The sequence below is a fragment of the Phyllobates terribilis genome, unplaced genomic scaffold (genome assembly GCF_046119375.1).
Source record: "Phyllobates terribilis strain yellow unplaced genomic scaffold, ASM4611937v1 Scaffold_5__5_contigs__length_657084704, whole genome shotgun sequence".
Taxonomy (NCBI): Eukaryota; Metazoa; Chordata; class Amphibia; order Anura; family Dendrobatidae; genus Phyllobates; species Phyllobates terribilis.
Genome location: NW_027362765.1, coordinates 242,345,467 through 242,368,128, shown reverse-complemented (window position 1 = coordinate 242,368,128; position 22,662 = coordinate 242,345,467). Strand labels below are relative to the sequence as shown.

At 42.4% G+C, this 22,662-nt stretch overlaps 1 protein-coding gene across 2 annotated transcripts in view; it reads left to right on the top strand.

Moving 5' to 3' along the window:
* Positions 1-22,662, top strand: part of RHBDF2 (rhomboid 5 homolog 2) — a 100,954-nt gene that overhangs the window by 56,070 nt on the left and 22,222 nt on the right. For both annotated transcript variants that reach the window (XM_073683958.1, XM_073683959.1), the window contains exons 2-3: positions 1,046-1,166; positions 21,953-22,068. In XM_073683958.1, coding sequence (XP_073540059.1) covers positions 21,955-22,068 — 114 coding nt within the window. In that variant the 5' untranslated portion in view covers positions 1,046-1,166; positions 21,953-21,954. The remainder of the gene's footprint in view (positions 1-1,045; positions 1,167-21,952; positions 22,069-22,662) is intronic.

Here is a 22,662-nt window from a genome sequence, read left to right as displayed (position 1 = left end):
ACCCCGACCGGCGGCCTCGCTCCCCGGTCCTCCCTTCACACTTGCCGTCGGGAGATCAGCGGCACTAGCCGCTGATCTCCCGACGGTAGCCGCATGGAAGTCGGCGGCCATGCAGCCGGAAGTACCCGCACATCAACGCCACTCCCCGTTCTCAGTAACACCGGTCGCTGATTGGCCGCAGCCGCCGGCCGCAACCAATCGGCATTATTGGCGCCAAATTTAAGCCCCGCTCTGCTCATTGGTCGCGGTCGCTACTATTGTTCGTACCTATTTTGATTTTCATATACAGCCTGACTTTGCCAGTAATGTTAATCCACCCAGGTGTGTGATGTCCCTCAGAGGTATTCCTTGCTCTATGTAATTTTTTATTTAAATAACTTTTTTATTGAAAAAATAAAATTGTAAAGCTTTTTCTGCATCATAGATGTCTTCTTATTGGTCTCGGATATGGTTATCACAGATTGAATTGGTTCATACTTGAAATCTTAGCAGTTTCTTGAATCTTTCTGACAAAATTATATATCAATCTACTCCTCTCTCCCTGCTCTATAATATGGTGCCTGCAGATTGGACTGCAATTTCATGGTGACGGGGTTCCTTTTAAGGCCAGAGCACCACTTTTACTGTACTAACAGCAGCAGGTTTGCTTTGAATTTTTCTTGTATTAAAAGCACAGAAACATATTTGGTATTCTGTAAGCTTTCTTTCCACGTGGAGTGCTTTAGATGTGATGTGCCACATGTTGCTAGAGTACTACACAAGCTTTCCCATTCTCAGAGCTGCACTTTGTAATCTACCCATTTGGCTGCCCTCATCTGTGTTGTGCCTTGATCTGGGAGGGGAAGCCCTGGTATTCCATGTATGAATGATGTAGTCATTCTCCCACCCACCAACACAACTTCCAATAAACCAGAGTGCCCTACTGCCTTAACACTGTGTCATGCCACTTCCTTAAAACTGCAGTGTGTTTTACCATGATCTTTTTTCATATGTTCGGTCACATGTTTAACTTCCTTATATTACTCTTTCATCTTTCTCTCTGCAGCGTGGAGCTACTGGAAACCAACCGAACATCTTAGACAGGACTGGAAATAGCTAATGCCTAAAGTGCACGAAGAAGCCCCCTGGTCAAGAGCCGGATGATCTTGGGCAGCACTGACCAGCAGGTACCACCCTATACATAATTTGGGGCTTGGCATGATTGTTTTTTTGTCCTGCTACCTGATGCAAATGTAGCTTATTCAATGACAAGTCCAACAATACCTTTACATGGCCAGACCATTCCTCCATTACTGAGAAATCCGTGTTTGATTTGATAGGCAAATGAGACTGTAGATCTGAAGCCTCTGTCGCTCCAGCTCCATTCCCCTCCAGCACCGCCTCATCCTGTTTGACTGACAACCTCTATGCTCTGTGACATCAGGCAAAGGAGCTGCCATTCAAGCATATGGAGAAGGCGCTGGATGGGGAATAGAGCTGGTGTGACAGAGAGTTCAGATCTACAATGGCTCTTAAGCCTCATTTACATATCAATTCAAACACCAATTTCTCGGTAAAGGAGAGCGGACTGGTCATGTAAAGGTATTGCTGGACTTGTCTTTGAAAGCGCTACATGTACATATAAAAGAGTTTGGGGGGGGGAGGGGTTTAAATTCTGTTGACAGATTCAATTTAAAGGGAATCTGTCTCCAGGTTTTTGCTACCTCCTCTCAGCAGCATAATGTAGGAAAAGAGACCCTGAATCCAATGATATATGACTTAGTTTACTGGATGCAGCTGTTGTGATACAATCAGAGTTCTTATAGATTTAACATGAAGCAAAGCTGAGAAAGCTAACTCCTCCCACACAAGGATTTCTATTTACATAGTCTATTAACAGAGAGCTGTTTATCACAGGAGGGGGCGTGGTCGGACAAGTGTTCACTGGCCAGCTAGTCACAGCAATGATAATGTCCTGGTCATAAAACCTTCGCTGTCAGTAAACAGCACACAGCTTGATAAGTGACACATTGCTTAATTCTGTGTTTTATCCCTACCTCAGGCTGTCCTCAGATTACATACCAAAACCCTGTTGACAGATTCCCTTTAAGAAGAATAGAATCTCTTTACAATAGAGCATGTGTAAGATGTAGTAACTATAACATCTTGGTGGAATGCCACCTGAAATTTGGGGTTCCTAATGCTGTTCCCTTGCCAGTCTCTTTAACAATGTGGTACCAACATGATTTACTGCATAATCTTCAGAAGTCAGCAGTGCGGCAGAGGATTCGTAAGGCGATAACGCAAAGGAACTTATAACAAAAAAAAACTTGTGTGCTGTGCAAGATATCCTTTAAGAAGCAGTGGACGCTATTACAGTGCCCTCACCATGTGGAAAGCACTGACTGCTCACTAGAAGTGGCAGCTGCATGGAAAATACTCAGCTACAAGATGAAAACTAAGATGTATCTAGTTAAAAAAAGCAAATATTTATTACTGTATTTACTTGCAGATTATCACTATGGATATAGATGCATATCTTTTTGTTTTTTTTTACTGGATTTCTTTAATTCGGACATTGTCTTGGAAAATTGATAACTTTTTTTATTATACAGTTGCTAATACCCCTTTAAAGTCTGACTACATTTTGCTTTCCTTAAAGCGCACCGGTCAGCAGGATTCTGCTCTGTAAACTACATACATTGTCAGGTGGGCGACATTACACTGATTAAAATAATACCTTTTGTTGATGAAATCCATCCTGTGGTTCTTGTGTAATCTTTACTTTCAGTTTGTAGATAATGATATGCTCGTGCTCTGGAGCGGACTGTGGGGGGCGCTCTATCTGGTGCTCTGCTTACATATTCATCTGTATGCTCTTATGACAGCTCACTGTGCCTTCACTGTACAATACAAGGCCGGCCAGTGGGTATAGCCGACTAGATGGCGCAGCCTTGATCCAAATAATGTAAGCGAGGCTGCACCAACTGGCCGGGAGTATGTATAACTCATACATAACCTCTGGTCCCAGGTCAGAAACCAGCAAATCCCCACAGTGTACAATGCGTACGCTGGGCGTATTCATAAGTCTGTAGTCTCACAGAGTTACTGCAGAGTTATCGATTTGGACCGGACAACCCCTTTAAGTAGACGGCACGTTTCTTCCAATCTTCTCATTCTTTTCCTATTTCTGCTTTTGTACTGATTGGTTATATGAAACCAGTTTATGCTGCCTTGCGCTCCTGTCTGCGAAAGTGATATATGTACAGAAATGGCCACAGGAAGTTTTCTACTTTACATGTATAACCCCAATTCGACCTTGTGCTCATGGATTTCTTCAGAATCACTGAATATTTAGATATTAAATGCTGTAGATGTTGGGATATTCAAAGTCTTTCAATCTTATGTTGAGGAACATTTTTCTGAAATTATTCCACAGTTGTTATATGCAGTTTTTCACAGATTTGTAAACTTCTGACCATCTTTGTTTCTGAAAGACTCTGCCTCTCTAACATGCTCTTTTTTATACACAGTCATGTGACATCATAGGCCTTTTTTTCTTATCCCTGTACCAACTTTTTTTAAGATGTGTTGCTGCCATCAATTTCTAAATGACTTATTTTTTTCAAATGAGATAGAACACAAATCAGAAGGTGAAGGTTTGACATTTTTCCATGTTCTGTGGTGAACAAAATATGGCTAGAAGAGATTTTCAAATCATTACATTCTTGTTTGCTTTACATTTTACACAAAATACCAACTTTTGGGGAATTGGGCTCTAACTTTTTTTAATTATTCTGAAGTTTTTTTTCTAATTAACCTAAACTAACACAATTGAGGGCTATAGGGGTAGCTATATTCAATGAATGCAGATCTGACCAAATTATGTAATACTTCTTTTACTGTGTAGGGTGCTTCCTCAGTGGAGTTTAGTTTTCAGTACTTTGGGTGAGATAAAAGATATAAATGTCATATGGTGCTTAGTATGGCAGTTCCAGTTCTGCTGAATGCCTACCATACTTATACTATAGGATCATGTACATGATGCTTGTTTTTTCCCCTGTTGTTTCACATTGGCAATTGTGTGAATTTTGCTGCTTGGGTGGTTGTTCAGGGTCACGAACAATATACAAACCACATTTTACACTACTTGTTCTCATGTAGGCCAAGATTAATTGTAGACCAGGAATAGGATGATCATATAAATACAGTTAGGCCCAGAAATATTCGGACAGTGACACTAGTTTTGTCATTTTAGCTGTTGACCAGAACATATTCAAAATAGTTAGTTATGTAATCGATATTCGCTTAAAATGCAGACTCTCAGCTATAATTTGAGTGTATTCACATGCTAATTGGAGTAAGGCTATGTTCACACATCATGTTTATTTTTTGCCTCACAAATCTGCAGCACAGGCATTGTTAAATTTCACACCTCACTTGGCCACAGGTATTGTTCAATCTCACACGTAGCTCAGCCAATGGTTACAATTTACACATCACTAATTTAATTAAAAACTCCTTATACAAACTACCACCTCAGTGACCAAGACAAGATGGTAATATCACAAAAATGTTTCTCATACTGTTGTACTTGCTTATTTTCACAAAAAACTCAGCAAAACTTGATAGCTATGTTCACACAGGATGAGTTTTTCAGCAGTTTTCAACACCCATTGCTACTTATGGGTGAAAAAACGCTGAAAGAAGTGACATACTCTATTTCCCAAAAAAGGCTGCAAGTCACAAATTATGCAGCATTCAGTCACTGCTGTGAGTAAATCACACAGTTCCCCACAAAATCAGCGCTTGCCGGGAGCAGGATTCAAATACATGGGCGGCGCCAGCAGTGAGTGAATGCTGCGCCCGTCCATGATTGAATATGACAAGCACAGCCCTATGAGGCTGCTTGCCCACTATGCATTTTTCAAGCGTTTTTTATGCGGAATTTCCGCAGCGGAAACGCTTTAAAAACGCTTGGTAATACGTGCCCCATGGTCCCCAATGAAAATCTGCATGTTCTGTGCAGCGGATTTTCAGTGCGGAAAAATCCACAGCATGTCCATTATTTGTGCGTTTCCGCATGCGGATTTGACTACTCAATGCATTTGAAAAACGCAAGTCAAATCCGCATGTAAAAACGCTGCAAAAACGCTTAAACGCGTGTAAAATGCGCAAGTGTTTTTACTGCCAAGAGCATGCAGAAACGCTGCGGAAATTTTCTGCTTCAATTCTGCATCGTGGGCACATAGTCTGACTGAAAACGCAGGTAGGATCTAAGTATATTAAACGTTATAAAATCATTATAGCTGCACCGATTTTCATGAAAACAGCTTGTTAGTGATGCACATTGCATCACTAACAACGTTATGGGGGCAGTCTAGAGGGCAGCTAGGACGTGACAGGTTCCCTTTAAAAATAGAAAGGTCAGATTAATTTTGCCAAAAAAACATCTAAAGAAGCGAGCCCAGTTCTGGAAAATCATTCTTTGGACAGATGAAACGAAGATCAACCTGTACCAGATTGATGGGAAGAAGAAAGTATGGCGAAGGCTTGGAACGGCTCATGATCAAAAGCACACCACATCCTCTGTAAAACATGGTGGAGGCAGTGTGATGGCATGGACATGCATGGCTCCCAGTGGCACTGGGTCACTAGTGTTTATTGATGATGTGACTGAAGACTGAAGCAGCCGGATGAATTCTGAAGTGTACAGGGCCATACTTATGCTCAGATTCAACCAAATAAAGCAAGGTTGATTAGACGACTCTTCACCGTATAGACCCTAAACATACTGCGAAAGCAACCCAGGAGGTTTTTTTAAGGCAAAGAAGTGGAATATTCTGCAATGTCCAAGTTAATCACTAGACCACAACCCCATCAAGCAGCATTTCACATGCTTAAGACCAAACTTAAGGCAGAAATACCCACAAACAAGCAACAACTGAAGTCAGCTGCAGTAAAGGCCTGGCAAAGCATCACAAAGGAGGAAACCCAGAGTTTGGTGATGTTCATGACTTCCAGACTTCAGGCAGTCATTGCCTGCAAAGGATTCTCTACAAAATATTAAACCAGATCATTTAATTTATGGTAAAGGTAATTTGTCCAATTACTTTTGAGCCCCTGAAATGAGGAGGCTTTGTAGAAAAATGGTTGCAATTCCTAAACATTTCACGGGATATTTTTGTTCAAACCCTTTAATTAAACCTGAAAGTCTTCACTTCTGTAGTATCTCAGTAGTTTCTTTTTAATTCAAAAATAGCTTCATACTACCCTTTAAAATTTTCCATAAAAATCATTGAAAACAAAAATAGCGGCATGCAGAGGCCAAATTATGAAGATTCGGTCACTGTCTGGAGCTAACTGTATATGATATGTAAGAGATTTCTAAGGCTAAGGTGGTGACCCCCAAGCACATAATCACATGTGTAATAAAATAGTTAGAAAGCAAAGTTCTGTGTTGTAGGGATTTAAAGCCGGGTACTTCTGGGCATTTCCACGCAGTATAAATGGCTACACTGGTATGAAATGGACTTTGCATTGTGAAGACTGAATAGTATATAGCTAATGGGTCAGAACACAATTCTCTGTGAAACCCCAACCCCTTTACACACAAGTAGTCACATACACTGCCCACATGGCTCTGATGTGACTATAAACAGGAACGTTGCTTCTCACACTCAATCTCTGACTCGCCTATTGTAATAGGCTGACAACTATGCACACCCTTCAGCCAGTTCATGCATCCACACCACACTTTTTTCTGCCACAAACCTTCTGTTTTGATAGGCCGCTGGATTCCTGCACTGAATAATACACTGACACACTCGCCCCCAGCTTTCCTCAAACACCTGATAGGTACTGTTCTCGCACTGTGGCATGCACAGTAACCCAACCAGACTATACTTTCCCTCTTCAAGGTGGTATGTACATTTAAAGGAGCTAGGAACAAGCTTGTTATATTTTAGATTTAATATTCAAAAAATAAGGTTCAATGATTGAAAAGGTTACAAAATATGAAATAATATAGACACACAAACAAAAACAATATAAAATACAGAAACCTCTTACGAATTGGATCGGGCAGAGGAGACGCTGCAGGAATTTGGACAGAGCTGCCATGCGCTTGGTTCTCCTTGGGTCTTACCATGAGATTCTCTAGATGAGATGTTATAAAGGGTCTACCAGATGACTCCCTTCTCTCTCTGGTGAGATAAATGGTGGATGGCTAATTATCTGCAAGTTTTAGGTATTAATCTTCTTGCTGTTCACATCTTCTGGTTTTCGCTGCGTCTTTTAAATGCTTGAGGTTTCAAAAACACCAAGTGGTGAAAGAAAACCATTTCCGCTAGGTAGAGTCTCCATACTTGAAAATAGAAGTCAATGGGGAGGCTAAAATGATGACTAAAAGACATCAGGGTAAGCGTTTTTGCCTCAAACAATTAGTGTTTTTATTAATTGTTCAATGGATTTAAAAAAAAAAAAAAAAAATTAAAGTGAGAAAAATGGCAATAAAAATAGCTAAAAAAATGCATAAAAAGTCTTAAAGTGCTTCTGGAAACAACCATAAAACTCTAGTAAAAATGCTGTAGGAGAAGCAAACGTCAGAGGCTAAGAGCAATTCTTAAAGCATCCTCTGCTATAAAATGGATGTTTTTGACCGCCAGGAAAAAAACATAATGTGAACATACCCTAAGAACACCTGAGAGCATTTAAATGCATTGACGTGATTACAGGATCCACACTGATTTGTATGGTAATTTTGACCTTTTTTTTTCTCAGCACCATTGAGGACTAATTGTACCATTTTATACTTTCAAATGTGTTTTTAAAGGGAACCTGTGAGTTGATTCATGTAGTCCAAAATGAGGGCAGCATGAATCAGAGCCTGAATCTTATGAAATGCTACGACGTTTCAGAGAAATCCTAGTTTAAAGAGGCAGCCGGCGACTATAGGGAGGGAAGTGACTAGTCAAGTATGATACCAGGCCAATTTCACCTCGCCGTTCTCTAGTTGATTGACCCATCTCTCATGGGTACATAGGGAGAGACCTGTTGATCAACTGGATCAGAGCTAGGAGAAGCATGCTGGGGGCGGCGTTGGATTAGTCAGGTCATACCTGGCTCCAGCTGTGCATTTAGCCTCGGATTCATGATGCCTGTGGTTTGGTGACCATGTTTACCATGACAGTCATGGGCCTACTGAAGTTTGGTACCCCTATGAAGCCCCCAAAAAGTAAAACAAAAAAAAAAAGAAGTTTTCCCTATCCACAAAAGTTTGATGTTTTCAAAATGGAAAATGAATTAACTTACATGGTGAACACTGTAAATGAAAAAAAAAATCAAAATGCCAAAATTGACGTTGGATAACGGCACCGTAAGGTGAAATAATTTTATATTTTGATAGGACTTTTATGTACACGGCTATACTGCATATGTTTATTTTTATTGGGGTGAAATGACATGATTTCCATTATATTTTTCAGACCTCTTAGGGAACTTGAACTTTTGAGATCGGGTTATCTCTTATACTGCAATACAGTTGCACTGCGACATACAATATAGATAAAATGACAGGCTCTTATGAAGCTCAGTGTGTGGCTGGGCTTCACAGGAGTTCCAACATGGTGGTGTCATTGGCATCCCACAATTGCGTCACGAATGGGCCAATGGGTGCCTGGAAATTGTGTGACTTTGGCTCTATTCACCTTAAACACCGCTGTCAGAGAGTGACAGTGGCATTTAAAGGGTTAGCTGCAGCGGCAATCTGATCACTCCTGTAGCAGCCAGATGCTGGCAATATAACACAAGTACAGTGGATGTTAGGAAGGTAGTGAAGTCCTAAAGTCTCTTTAAAAAAAAAAAGTAGTAATAATTTGATAACGCCTTGATGAATATTGAATATGATATCCATTATGGTTTGTTACTGAAACGGTCTTCCAAAGCAACCAATCACAGAGCAGCTCTGATTTTTCTGGAGCACTGTAAGAAATGAAAGCTATACTGTGATTGGCCATTATGGACAACAGACAAGAGTTCCATCCTCTTAGTATTCATAAATCTTGCCATAGTGTTCCCATATTATGTAAAAAAAATAAAATATTTATATCCTGGTAAAATAAATGCCAAACATGAGCTCTGAAACTATCTGTACATAAGGCACAGTACAGTGGTGTAGCATGCGGAGAATTCACAAATCTATGGCTCGCACAACCCCATTATGTCATTAGCAAACACTATCATTTGGCATTAGACCTCCTGTAGGGCGTTCTGCATACTCTCCATGAAGGGCCAATCTATACCCGTGGCACCTGCAGTACAGACAGCTTTGCTGTAATTCTGCTATTACAGATCAATGGGAGCATAGGTGCAGGTTTGTGCAGTTTGTTAGACTGCTCCGTACACACGAGTTTCTCCTGCTGTGTCTTGGGAATCGAATTTCGTTCTTGGCACTAAATATAAGGCTCCTGCCGCATTACAGGTTATGGAAATTGTACAGCAGAGAACAGAGAACTTATCAAAATGTAAAGCGGCTTCATTTTATTGGGGATCTGGACAGGAGATGTTTTAACACATTACTGGTTGAATGACCTATATCCAGTAAAGTCTAAAAGCAAGATGTACACACGTGGTCAAAATTGTTGGTACCCCTCGTTAAATGAAAGAAAAACCCACAATGGTCACAGAAATAACTTGAATCTGACAAAAGTAATAATAAATTAAAAATGTATGAAAATGAACAAGTGAAAGTCAGTCATTGCTTTTCAACCCTGCTTCCACAGAATTTAAAAAAAAATGAAACTCATGAAATTGGCCTGGACAGAAATGATGGTTCTTCTTAACTTAATATTTTGTTGAACAACCTTTTGAGGCAATCACTGCAATCAAACGATTCCTGTAACTGTCAATGAGACTTCTTCACCTCTCGACAGGTATTTTGGCCCACTCCTCATGAGCAAACTGCTCCCGTTGTCTCGTGTTTGAAGGTTGCCTTTTCCAGACGGCATGTTTCAGCTCTTTCCAAAGATGCTCAATAGGATTTAGGTCAGGGCTCATAGAAGGCCACTTCAGAATAGTCCAATGTTTCCTCTTAGTCATTCTTGGGTGTTTTTAGCTGTGTTTTTTGGGTCATTATCCTGTTGCAAGACCCATGACCTGCGACTGAGACCAAGTTTTCTGACACTTGGCAGCACATTTCTCTCTAGAATCCCTTGATAGTCTTGAGATTTCATTGTACCCTGCACAGATTCAAGACACCCTATGCCAGATGCAGCAAAGCAGCCCCAGACCATAGCATAGCCTCCTCCATGTTTCACAGTAGGGACAGTGTTCTTTTCTTGATATGCTTCATTTTTCCATCTGTGAACATAGCTGATGTGCCTTGCCAAAAACTTCCATTTTTGTCTCATCTGTCCATAGGACATTCTCCCAGAAGCTTTGTGGCTTGTCAACATGTAGTTTGGAAAATTCCAGTCTGGCTTTTTTATCATTTTTATTCAACAATGTTGTTTTCCTTGGTCGTCTCCCATGAAGTCCACTTTGGATCAAACAACAACGGATGGTGCGATCTGACACTGATGTTCTTTGAGCTTGAAGTTCACCTTTAATCTCTTTAGAAGTTTTCCTTGGCTCTTTTGTTCCCATTCATATTATCTGTCTCTTTGATTTGTCATCAATTTTCCTCCTGCGGCCACGTCCAGGGAGGTTGGCTACAGCCCCATGGATCTTAAATTTCTGAATATGTGCAACTGTAGTCACGGGAACATCAAGCTGCTTGGAGATGGTCTTATAACCTTTACCTTTAACATGCTTGTCTATAATTTCCTTTTTAATCTCCTGAGACAACTCTTTCCTTTGCTTCCTCTGGTCCATGTTAAGTGTGGTACACACCATGTCACCAAACAGCACAGTGAGTATCTGTAGCCCTATATACAAGCCCACTGACTGATTACAAGATTGTAGACACCTGTGATGCTAATTAGTGGACACAACTTGATTTAACATGTCCCTTTTGTCACATTATTTTCAGGGGTACCATCATTTCTGTCCAGGCCGATTTCATGAGTTTAAGTTTTTTAAAAATTCTGTGGAAGCAGGGTTGAAAAGCAATGACTGACTTTCATCTGTTCATTTTCATAGATTTTTAATTTATTATTACTTTTGTCAGATTCAAGTTATTTCTGTGACCATTGTTGGTTTTTCTTTCATTAAACGAGGGTACCAACAATTTTGAACACGTGTACATTTTCAGTAATGTTTATTTCTGACCATTTATGCTCAAAAAATGGTGGGGACCACAATGACCAGGCTCTGCTTAGTGTAATGATTTGGGAGTTTTTTGTGTTTGTTTTTTTTTTTGTTTTGTCTTTTTTGCAATTTTCCGGTTATCTGCTTGGAGTTGACAACCAAAACAGGTCTGCGCAGCACGGAGTCAAAGTGTATAACAAAACTTCCAGTACATGAAATCAAGTAGTGATCAAGTGGCTGCAAAACACCCTGAATTACTCAAGCCTGCAGAACGCCGGTAGACCAGTATGAATTCTACAAGTTTGTGTAATAAACAATAATTAAGATCCTCAATTATCTTGGATTATAGCACAGAATAGACAATTTGGTGAGTTGTAGCTGACTGCATCTACTGTAAATGACCATCAGCGTTTCAGCAGATACTCATACAATGTCACTATAACATTCCACTATTCTACTCATCCAGTTCTTGGGGTATGTTCACATTGAATTTTTCTTATGTGAATTTTGAAGCAGATCTGCTTCAAAAGTCGCATGTAAAAAAAAAAAAAAAACACCTCCACTACTCTTTGAATACTACTGTAACTAGAAAAAAAGATGGACCGCCCATCCAAAAATCATACATTTGTGGCTAAGGAAACATTTCCGAACATGAGCTTCTTAGTCAACGTTCTGATCAGACTATATGAAGCCCACTGCTACATCATAGCGAACCTCTCAGTGGGTCCCTAACTTTAAAGGTGTGGCTTTGAATACTTTGTGGATTTTGAAGCAGATTTTCTTGAAAAACAACATTAAAAAAGGGCGTTAGAAGCCTTTATAATTGTCTCGACAAGCTGGTTATGTCATGACCAATGATAAGGGGTCCTGGATTCAAATCCAACCAAAGACCACATCTGCAAGGAGTTTGTATGTTCTCCCCATGTTTGCGTGGGTTTCCTCCTACACTCCAAAGACCATACTGATAGGGAATCTAGATTGGGGACCGTGCCAATAATTTCTGTAAAAAAAAAAAAAAAAAATTTGTACTAATTTAACTGATACCTGTTAGCTGATTTTTGCTGCCCGGACCACAGATGGCATGAACTAGAGGCCAGCTCTTATGAACATATATGTTCCACTCTGAAACGCTGCGGCGGTGGGGAGGTGACTAGTCCAAGAGACTGGTCCACGCCTGGACATCTAGACTGACCAGTCACTCCTTAGAGGTATGTGTGCTGTCAGTCTAGTTGGGCCAGCGAGTGAGGTCTCCGACGACTGCCTCTTGTACTTTCAACTGCTTTTTTCTCTGAAACCCCCACAGCTAACTGGTTTCTCATCATTTCCCCATTATTGTATATTATGCCTTTTTTTTTTTATTTATTTATTTTTTTTTTATACCCTCTTCTCTTTTCACTGGATTTGCATCATAAGTGAGTCCTGAGAGGTCTTTTCCCTGTAAGTCCCCTCAACATGGCATGGAGGTGGTGTTGGGGTGCATGCACGTGTCCTATTCAACAAGTGTCTCTGACAGTCATGTCAATGGAAGTCATTCAGGGCAGGAGTCGGGTAACCCACACTTTGTACTCTTTTAACTATGTACTTTATTCCTGCATCAATATTCCTGTGTGCTTTTTTTCATACACATCCACCGCCCCATCCCCCCTCCATAACCTCTCATCCACGTCTACACCCCCCTCCTTCCCTCTCCCATGCTCTTTAATTTACTGAAAAATCTCACTCTATCTTATCCTAAGATATTGCACAGTAAACCATGTCACAAATCCAAAAACTATTTGCTCTTTCTCTTTTTACTGCTACAACTTATTTCAGTGGACATCTCTCCTACCCTGGTCCACCCTCTGCCAACCTCAACCCCTCCCCCACCTCACATCGAAACCCTGCTAACCTTATTAACATCAGTTGTACTCCTTCATCTCCCTCCTTCAATTGTGCACTGTGGAATCCACAGTCTATATGCAACAAGCTTCCTTCCCTGCACAACTACTTTCTGACCAACTCTCTCAATCTGCTGGCCCTCACTGAAACCTGGATTCAGGATTCTGACACTCTCCCCTGTAGCTATTTCTCATGGCGGCATGCATTTTTCTTTCATCGAGACCTGCAAACAGACTTGGTGGTGGAGTCTGCTTACTCCTGTCCCCACAATGCTCTTTCCAGGTCAGTCGCTCCCCCATTCCCAGTTCCATCACTCTCATTCCCTTCTTTTGAGGTCCACACAGTCAGGCTCTTCCATCCCCTCTCCCTCAGAGTATGCCACCCCCCCAGGCTCACCCACCCAGTTCCTTGACCATTTTTCTGCCTGGCTGCCGCACTTCATGTCCTCAGATTTACCAACCCTTATCCTGGGAGACTTCAACATCCCCATAAACAGCCCCACCTCCCCAGCCACATCCCAGCTTCTATCTTTAACCACTTCTCTTGGCCTCTCACAGCTTTCAACCTCTGAGACACACACACACAGACGGAAACACCCTTGATTTGGTCTTTGTCCGGCTTTGATCAATCCCCTGCCTAGATAACTCGCCTCCTCCCCTCTCTGACCACAATATCCTCTCCTTCACGCTCACAAATCCTTGCCCACCCCAGCACACTCCTACCGATCACACATTCAGAAATCTAAAAGCCATTAACCCTCCCCAATCTCCTCTTTTTCCTGTCCTGATCTGGCTGTAAATCACTACAATGACACTCTCAGAAGCACCCTGGACCAAGTAGTGCCCTTCACCCTCAAAACCTCTAAACACCGTAAAATAGCCCTGGCTCACACCACAAACCCTATTTCTCCAGCGTTGCTCTAGGAGTGCCGAATGCCTATCGAGGAAAACTCGCACACTAGGAAACTTTATCCACTATGAATTTATGTTAAAAACCTATAACTCTGCCCTTCACCTCGCCAAACAGTCCTATTTCACCACCCTGATCTCCTCACTATCCAACAACCCAAAAAACTCTTTCACACCTTTCACTCCCTCCTCAGTCCTAAAGCGCAGGCTCCTATCACGGACATTTGAGCGGAGGACCTGGCCTCCTACTTTCAGAGAAAATAGAGAACATCCGTCAGGAAATCAGCTCCCAGCCACCAAGTGCCGTGACTCCCATCCCTCCCCACATCTCTGGATCACTCTCCACATTTGACCCAGTCACAGAAGAAAAAGTCCCCAGGCTCCTCTCTTCTTCTCATTCCACTACATGCACCACTGACCCCATTCCCTAATACCTACTCCAGTCTCTCTCTTCAGTCGTCACTACTCGCCTAACTAAAATCTTCAACTTCATCCTCTCTTTTGGTATCTTCCCCTCCGCCTTTAAACACTCCATCATTACTCCATTATTAAAAAAGCCTTCTCTTGACCCTTCCTGCACAAACAACTACAGACCAGCCTCCAATCTCCGACTTCATCTCTAAACTCTTGTAGCGCCTGGTCCACTCCCGCCTTACCCGTTACCTCTCCATTCACTCTCTTCTAGACCCATCACAGTCTGGCTTCCGCCCCCTACTTTCTACAGAAACTGCACTCATCAAAGTAACCAATGACCTTCTGACAACAAAACATAATGGTGACTACTCTCTGCTCAGTCTTCTTGACCTATCTGCAGCTTTCGACACCGTTGACCACCACCTCCTACTCTCTATGCTCCACTCAATCAGCATAAAGGACACTTCTTTCTCCTTGTTCTCCTCTTACACTGAAAGAGCGGTCAGATAGGTATCGTTCGCTGGCTCCACTCCCCCCCCTACCTTTTACTATTGCAGGGTTCAGTCCTTGGCTCTCTTCTCTCTCTACACAGCCCCAATTGGACAGGCCATCAGCAAATTTGGCTTTCAGTGCCATCTTTATGCTGATGACACACAACTATACACTTCATCCCCTGACCTTACCCCCACTGTACTACAGAACACCTGCCTGGCCACAGTTTCCAACATCCTGTCCGCTCTCTATCTGAAACTCAACCTTTCCAAAACTGAACTACTTCTGCTCCCGGCATCTACTCACCTCCCTAAATCCAACAACTTCCTCTCAGTGTGTGGCACCACAAAAACACCGAGCTAGTAGGTGCGCTGTCTAGGCGTTGTGTTTGACACTAATCTTTCATTCACCTTCCATATACAATCTCTTGCCCGATCTTGTCGCTTGCACTGGAAGAACATCTCTAGAATCAGCCCCTTTCTCACCTTGGAAACAACAAAAACCCTCACTGTTGCCCTGATCCACTCCTGCCTTGACTACTGTAACTCTCTATTAATTGGCCTCCCCCTCACTCGACTTTCCCCTCTCCAGTCCAGTCTTAATGCTGCAGCCAGGGTCATCTACAGGTGCATCTCACAAAATTAAAATATCATCAAAAAGTTTAATTTATTTCAGTTCTTCAATACAAAAAGTGAAACTCATACATTATATAGTCATTACAAACAGAGTGATCTATTTCAAGTGTTTATTTCTGTTAATGTTGATGATTATGGCTTACAGCCAATAAAAACACAAACGTCATTATCTCAGTAAATTTGAATACATTATAACAACAGCTTGAAAAATGATTTTAAAATCCGAAATGTTGGCCTACTGAAATGTATGTTCAGTAAATGCACTCAGTACTTGGTCGGGGCTCCTTTTGCATCAATTACTGCATCAATACGACGTGGCATGGAGGCGATCAGCCTGTGGCACTGCTGAGGGGTTATGGAAGCCCAGGTTGCTTTGATAGCAGCCTTCATCTCATCTGCATTGTTGGGTCTAGTGTCTCTCATCTTCCTCTTGACAATACTCCATAGCTTCTCTATGGGGTGAAGGTCAGGCGAGTTTGCTGGCCAATCAAGCACAGTGATACTGTTGTTTTTAAACCAGGTATTTGTACTTTTGGCAGTGTGGACAGGTACCAAGTCCTGCTGGAGAATGAAATTTCCATCTCCAAAAGGCTTGTCGGCAGAGGGACGCATGAAGTTCTCTAAAAATTTCCTGGTAGACGGCAGAGCTGACTTTGGTCTTGATAAAACAGTGGACCTACACCAGCAGATGACATGGCTCCCCAAACCATCACTGATTGTGGAAACTTCACACTAGACCTCAAGCAGCTTGGATTGTGGCCTCTCCACTCTTCCTCCAGACTCTGGGACCTTGATTTCCAAATGAAAATTGGAACTCTGGGACCTTGTGGAGTGTGTCAATGACTGCCTTCTGGACATCTGTCAAGCCAGCAGTCTTCTCCATGATCATGGAGTCTACTGAAACAGACTAAGGGACCTTTTTAAACTCTTAGGAAGCCTTTGCAGGTGTTTTTTGGTAATTATAATTTACTGAGATAATGACTTTTGTGTTGTCATTGGCTGTAAGCCATAATCATCAACATTAACAGAAATAAACACTTGAAATAGATCACTGTTTGTAATGAGACTATATAATGAGTTTCACTTTTTGTATTGAAGAGCTGAAATTAACTTTTTGATATTCTAATTATGTGAGATGCACCTGTATCTGACTAATCGTTACTTTACGCTTCTGCTCTGTGCCAGTCATTGCACTGGCTGCCCATACATTATAGGATCCAGTTTAAATTGCTTGTTCTCACCAACAAAGCTCTCCACAGTGTGGCACCCCTCTCATTTCTGTTTACCAGCCTACCCGGTCTCTACGCTCCGCAATCGACTTTCGACTAACATCCGCATTAATCTGTACCTCCCACTCAGGAGTGGATTAAGAGTAGCAAGGCAGTTTAGAAGGCGCGGCCCCCCCCCCACACACACACGCACACCTGATGTATCACGTGATAGTTCACGTGAAATTAATTTGGCACAATATTAATATATTCTAATCATTTTTTTACATTAATTGTATGACTTAATATTGAGCACAATTAAGTATGCTGACATGCCCCTATGTACAGTATGAGACCCTATATAAAATATGAGCTGCCACATAATCCTCCTATACACAGCGGGAGGAGGCCGCACGTGGCCATCTATACACAGCGGGAGGAGGCCGCACGTGGCCATCTATACACAGCGGGAGGAGGCCGCACGTGGCCATCTGTACACAGCGGGAGGAGGCCGCACGTGGCCATCTGTACACAGCGGGAGGAGGCCGCACGTGGCCATCTGTACACAGCGGGAGGAGGCCGCACGTGGCCATCTGTACACAGCGGGAGGAGGCCGCACGTGGCCATCTGTACACAGCGGGAGGAGGCCGCACGTGGCCATCTGTACACAGCGGGAGGAGGCCGCACGTGGCCATCTGTACACAGCGGGAGGAGGCCGCACGTGGCCATCTGTACACAGCGGGAGGAGGCCGCACGTGGCCATCTACACACAGCGGGAGGAGGACGCCGCACGTGGCCATCTATACACAGCGGGAGGAGGCCGCCGCACGTGGCCATCTATGCACAGCGGGAGGAGGCCGCCGCACGTGGCCATCTATGCACAGCGGGAGGAGGCCGCCGCACGTGGCCATCTATGCACAGCGGGAGGAGGCCGCCGCACGTGGCCATCTATGCACAGCGGGAGCAGGCCGCCGCACGTGGCCATCTATGCACAGCGGGAGGAGGCCGCCGCACGTGGCCATCTATGCACAGCGGGAGGAGGCCGCCGCACGTGGCCATCTATGCACAGCGGGAGGAGGCCGCCGCACGTGGCCATCTATGCACAGCGGGAGGAGGCCGCCGCACGTGGCCATCTATGCACAGCGGGAGGAGGCCGCCGCACGTGGCCATCTATGCACAGCGGGAGGAGGCCACACGCCTCTTCCTTCAGGTGTGTGCCGCAGTGGTGCTGGCACACACATTAGAATGAGGGCAATCTGGCCATGGGCGGTAGCCCAGATTGCCCTCATTATAATCCGCCTATGCTCCCACTCCTGGCTCCAAGACTTCTCCCGAGCTGCGTCTCTTCTTTGGAATGCTCTACCCCAAGAAATTAGGACGAACCACAACTTACACAGTTTTAGGCGCTCCCTAAAAACACACCTGTTTAGGGGGGGCCTATCATGTACCCCAATCGAAGTCCTTTTTTATTTTTATAGCCCATTCATTATTTCTCCAAACATAAGTCTTCACCGCACCCAAAAGCACTACAGCTACTGGCTGTTGATGAGCTCATGCAGCCTTTTTCTATCTCTCATCCCCTCAAGATGGCTGGACCATCATTGTAAATAAGCCCCTGTACTTTGTGCCACCCCCACCTCATTGTAGATTGTAAGCTCTTACGAGCAGGGTCGTCATTATTTTTTCTGTAATTATTGTATTATCTTTAGCTATGTTACTTATGACTGTTGTATATGAATCGCTGAATTGTAAAGCGCTGCGGAATATGTTGGCGCTATATAAATAAAGATTATGATTATTATTATTATTATTACTATTATTAGGGATTGAGTTTTTGGACTCCTTGTTGCCTCTCTTTATCAGGGTCTTGCATTCTCCCCTCTTTTTTTACATTTGTGAACGCCGCCTTTCATTGATTGCTCCCACTCACTGATTCATGTGTGAAAAACTTTGCCTCTGTTGCCATCTGCTCTCCCACTGGAGATGATGTATTGTGCACACACTGGCTGCATAGCACTGTATATACACGGATCTGTCATATCGGTGTAAATGAACACAATTATTTATTCTGGGTTCTTGTATGGCAGTGAGGTGTTATACTCCCTCATGCACTGGGGGTAATATTACAATATATGCCCCTGGTCCCAGACTAAGACCTTGTATTTCCTATGTGATTTTATTTTAATAACTGTATTCTTATTGTAACCGGTATATTACTGCTCACAGTTCACTAAATGAATCCCCATAATGAGCTGTCTGTAAGGTGGATGGACAGATGGCATATCCAGGGTGATGGTTATTGGGATAATAGTAATGCGAAAAACCTCGGCGGGGGAACTCTGACACACTAAGGGGGTCTGTGTAATGGGAAGGAGGATCAGTGGATTTTACCTTTTAAGACTAAATAATATAATATATCTGTGTGATTTGTAAACATACATTTAGTATTCGCTATAATGTCTATGAAAGTAGTTGTACTAAAGTGCAGAAAGTGTGACTTAAAGGGGTTGTCTGTGAGTACCGCTGATGATCTTTCCAAAGGATATGTCATCAGTATGAGATCAGTGGGGATACAACACCCTTACAGATTAGCTGTTAGGTCATAAGTCATCAACATGTAAGTCCTGTAGACAGATTGTACTAGAGGGCCTCTTAAAGTCTACCGTTCTTTGGCACCACTGTAGTATAATATAAAACTAGACCCCATATCCTTCCCGTTAAAGTTGATCTTTCACCAGATTTCACAATACAAATAGCATACATTATTAAATAGATCTGAGCCCAGTTCACACTGATGTACTTTCTATGAAAATCCATGTCAGAATATCAGTAATGATTTTTGACATTTTCCCTGCCTAATACTAAATTGTGAAGTGGACCCCTAAAATGATTTAATTTGAGGATTATGCAGACATTCTGACTCCATTTCAAAGTCAGTACACCAATGTCATTTGAACATGAATGCAATGTTAATAGTGAAGACTTTTAACATATCCCTTTTTAACTTTGTAAGATGTCTAGTCTTTTGTCATGTGTGTGTATATTGTTATACCATTCATGATTTACACTGAATAACTTGTTAATTCCTAAGATTATTGCTGTCATCCCCTTTAATCATGCCATGGTCACTCTTGACCATCAATGATTTATATGCCCAGGATTAGAGGTAGTTCTAATCCAGGCCCTTAGAGCAGGCGCTTGGCTTTCATTAGACAGCTCCCGGGTAACATTAGTCACCTCACCCATACAGCACTTATTCTAGTGTAACACTCTTTACGAAGGACCCTCAACCACTTTTGTTAAAAGGCTTGCTGGCGGGCTTTAATATGTTAACTTCATATTTTTTTATTATCGAATACACCCTTATGGATTTTTTTTTACTTTTTTTTTTTTTTGTACATTACACGCTGTGATGTTGACATATTTTCACTATGTGAGTAAAGATATACATATGTACCCTGTTATCCAGAAGGGGCGTCAATGAATATTTCACCATCTTTGTACAGAAGTGACAGGCTGTAAATTGCTTTATGGCTCTTACACTGCTCTCTCATCCTATTTGCAGCTGATCTCATGGCAGGACAGAATGCAGAGCTTAATATCATGTGTGTAGCTTGAAATGTACACTGTGTGCAGAATTATTAGGCAAGTTGTATTTTAGAGGATTATTTTTATTATTGATAAACAACTATGTTCTCAATCAACCCAAAAGACTCATAAATATCCAAGCTTAATATTTTTGGAAGTTGGAGTGTTTTTTTTTCGATTTGGCTATCTTAGGAGGATATCTGTTTGTGCAGGTAACTATTACTGTGCAGAATTATTAGGCAACTTAATAAAAACAAAATATAATTCCATCTCATTTGTTTATTTTCACCAGGTAAACCAATATCCGTGCACAAAATTTAGAAATTCTGACATGCGAAAACAAAAACCAAAAAAATTAGTGATCAATATAGCCACCTTTCTTTATGATGACACTCAACAGCCTCCATCCATAGATTCTGTCAGTTGCTTGATCTGTTTTCAACATTGCGTGCAGCAGCCACCACAGCCTCCCAGACACTGTTCCGAGAGGTGTACTGTTTTCCCTCCCTGTAGATCTCATGTTTTATGATGGACCACAGCTTCTCTATGGGGTTCAGATCAGGTGAACAAGGGGGCCATGTCATTATTTTTTCTTCTTTTAGACCTTTACTGGCCAGCCACGCTGTGGAGTAGTTGGATGCATGTGATGGAGCATTGTCCTGCATGAAAATCATGTTTTTCTTGAACTATACCGACTTCTTCCTGTACCACTGCTTGAAGAAGTTGTCTTCCAGAAACTGGCAGTAGGTCTGGGAGTTGAGCTTCACTCTATCCTCAACCCGAAAAGGTCCCACAAGGTCATTTTTGATGATACCAGCCCATACCAGTACCCCACCTCCACCTTGCTGGCGTCTGAGTCGGAGTGGAACTCTCTGCCCTTTATTGGTCCAGCTTCTGGCCCATCCATCTGGCCCATCAAGAGTCACTCTCATTTCATCAGTCCATAAAACCTTTGAAAAATCAGTCTTAAGATATTTCTTAGCCCATTCTTGATGTTTTATCTTATGTTTCCTGTTCAAAGGTGATCGTTTTTCAGCCTTCCTTACCTTGGCCATGTCCCTGAGTATTGCACACCTTGTGCTTTTTGATACTCCAGTAACGTTGCAAAACTGGTGGCTAATGGCATCTTGGCAGCTTCATGCTTGATTTTTCTCAATTCATGGGCAGTTATTTTGCGCCTTTTTTGGCCAACATGCTTCTTCCGACCCTGTTGGCTATTTGCCATGAAATGCTTGATTGTTCGGTGATCACGCTTCAAAAGTTTGGAAATTTCAAGACTGCTGCATCCCTCTGCAAGACATCTCACAATTTTAGACTTTTCAGAGCCCGTCAAATCTCTCTTCTGACCCATTTTGCCAAAGGAAAGGAAGTTGCCTAATAATTAAGCACAACTTATAGAGGGTGTTGATGTCATTAGTCAACACCCCTCCTCATTACAGAGATGCACATCACCAGATTTACTTAATTGGTAGTTGGCTCTCAAGCCTATGCAGCTTGGAGTAGGACAACATGTATAAAAAGTATCATGTGATCAAAATACTCATTTGCCTAATAATTCTACACACAGTGTGTGTTTTATATTTTCTTTTTTTTTCTTCTTCAGACATGTCATCTGTAAACAAGAATGGAAGTAACTCGCGCCTGCAAAGCCGGAAACCGCCAAACCTCTCTATTACTATCCCTCCCACTGAAGCAGAGCGGGATGCCAAGCAGTTACGGGTACAAAGCCTGTATGGATGATGGAGGAGGACTATGATTTGGAGGATTTTGATGATTTGAAGTAGGAGGGTGACTGTGATGGCATGGAGGAGGGTGAGGGCAACTGTGATGGCATGGAGGAGGGGGGAGGGCGACTGTGATGGCATGGAGGAGGGGTAGGGCGACTGTGATGGAATGGAGAAGGGTGAGGGCGACTGATGGCATGGGGGAGGGCGACTGTGATGGCATGGAGGAGGGTGTAATGTATGGTAGTATGTTGGGGAGGAGGGCGATGGTGATGATTTAATGGAAGATGAAATGGAGGAGAATGATGATGGATGAACCATGAATTCTAAACATGGTGCAATATATTTTTTTATACATTTTCCAGGAAAATTGTTCTGTGGATTTGCAGCTTCCGGCTGGTGCTGTGCTTACACAGACAGACATATATTTGCTTATATGAATGCTATTAATGTACATTAATTTAATATATACATAGACATTACATACCCTGCTCAGCTTTTCTCTGTGAAGTGGTGACATGAAGCTTGTCATCTGAACTGATTATATATGTAATTCGCTGATAACTTGTGCAAATAAGCTTATGTAAGC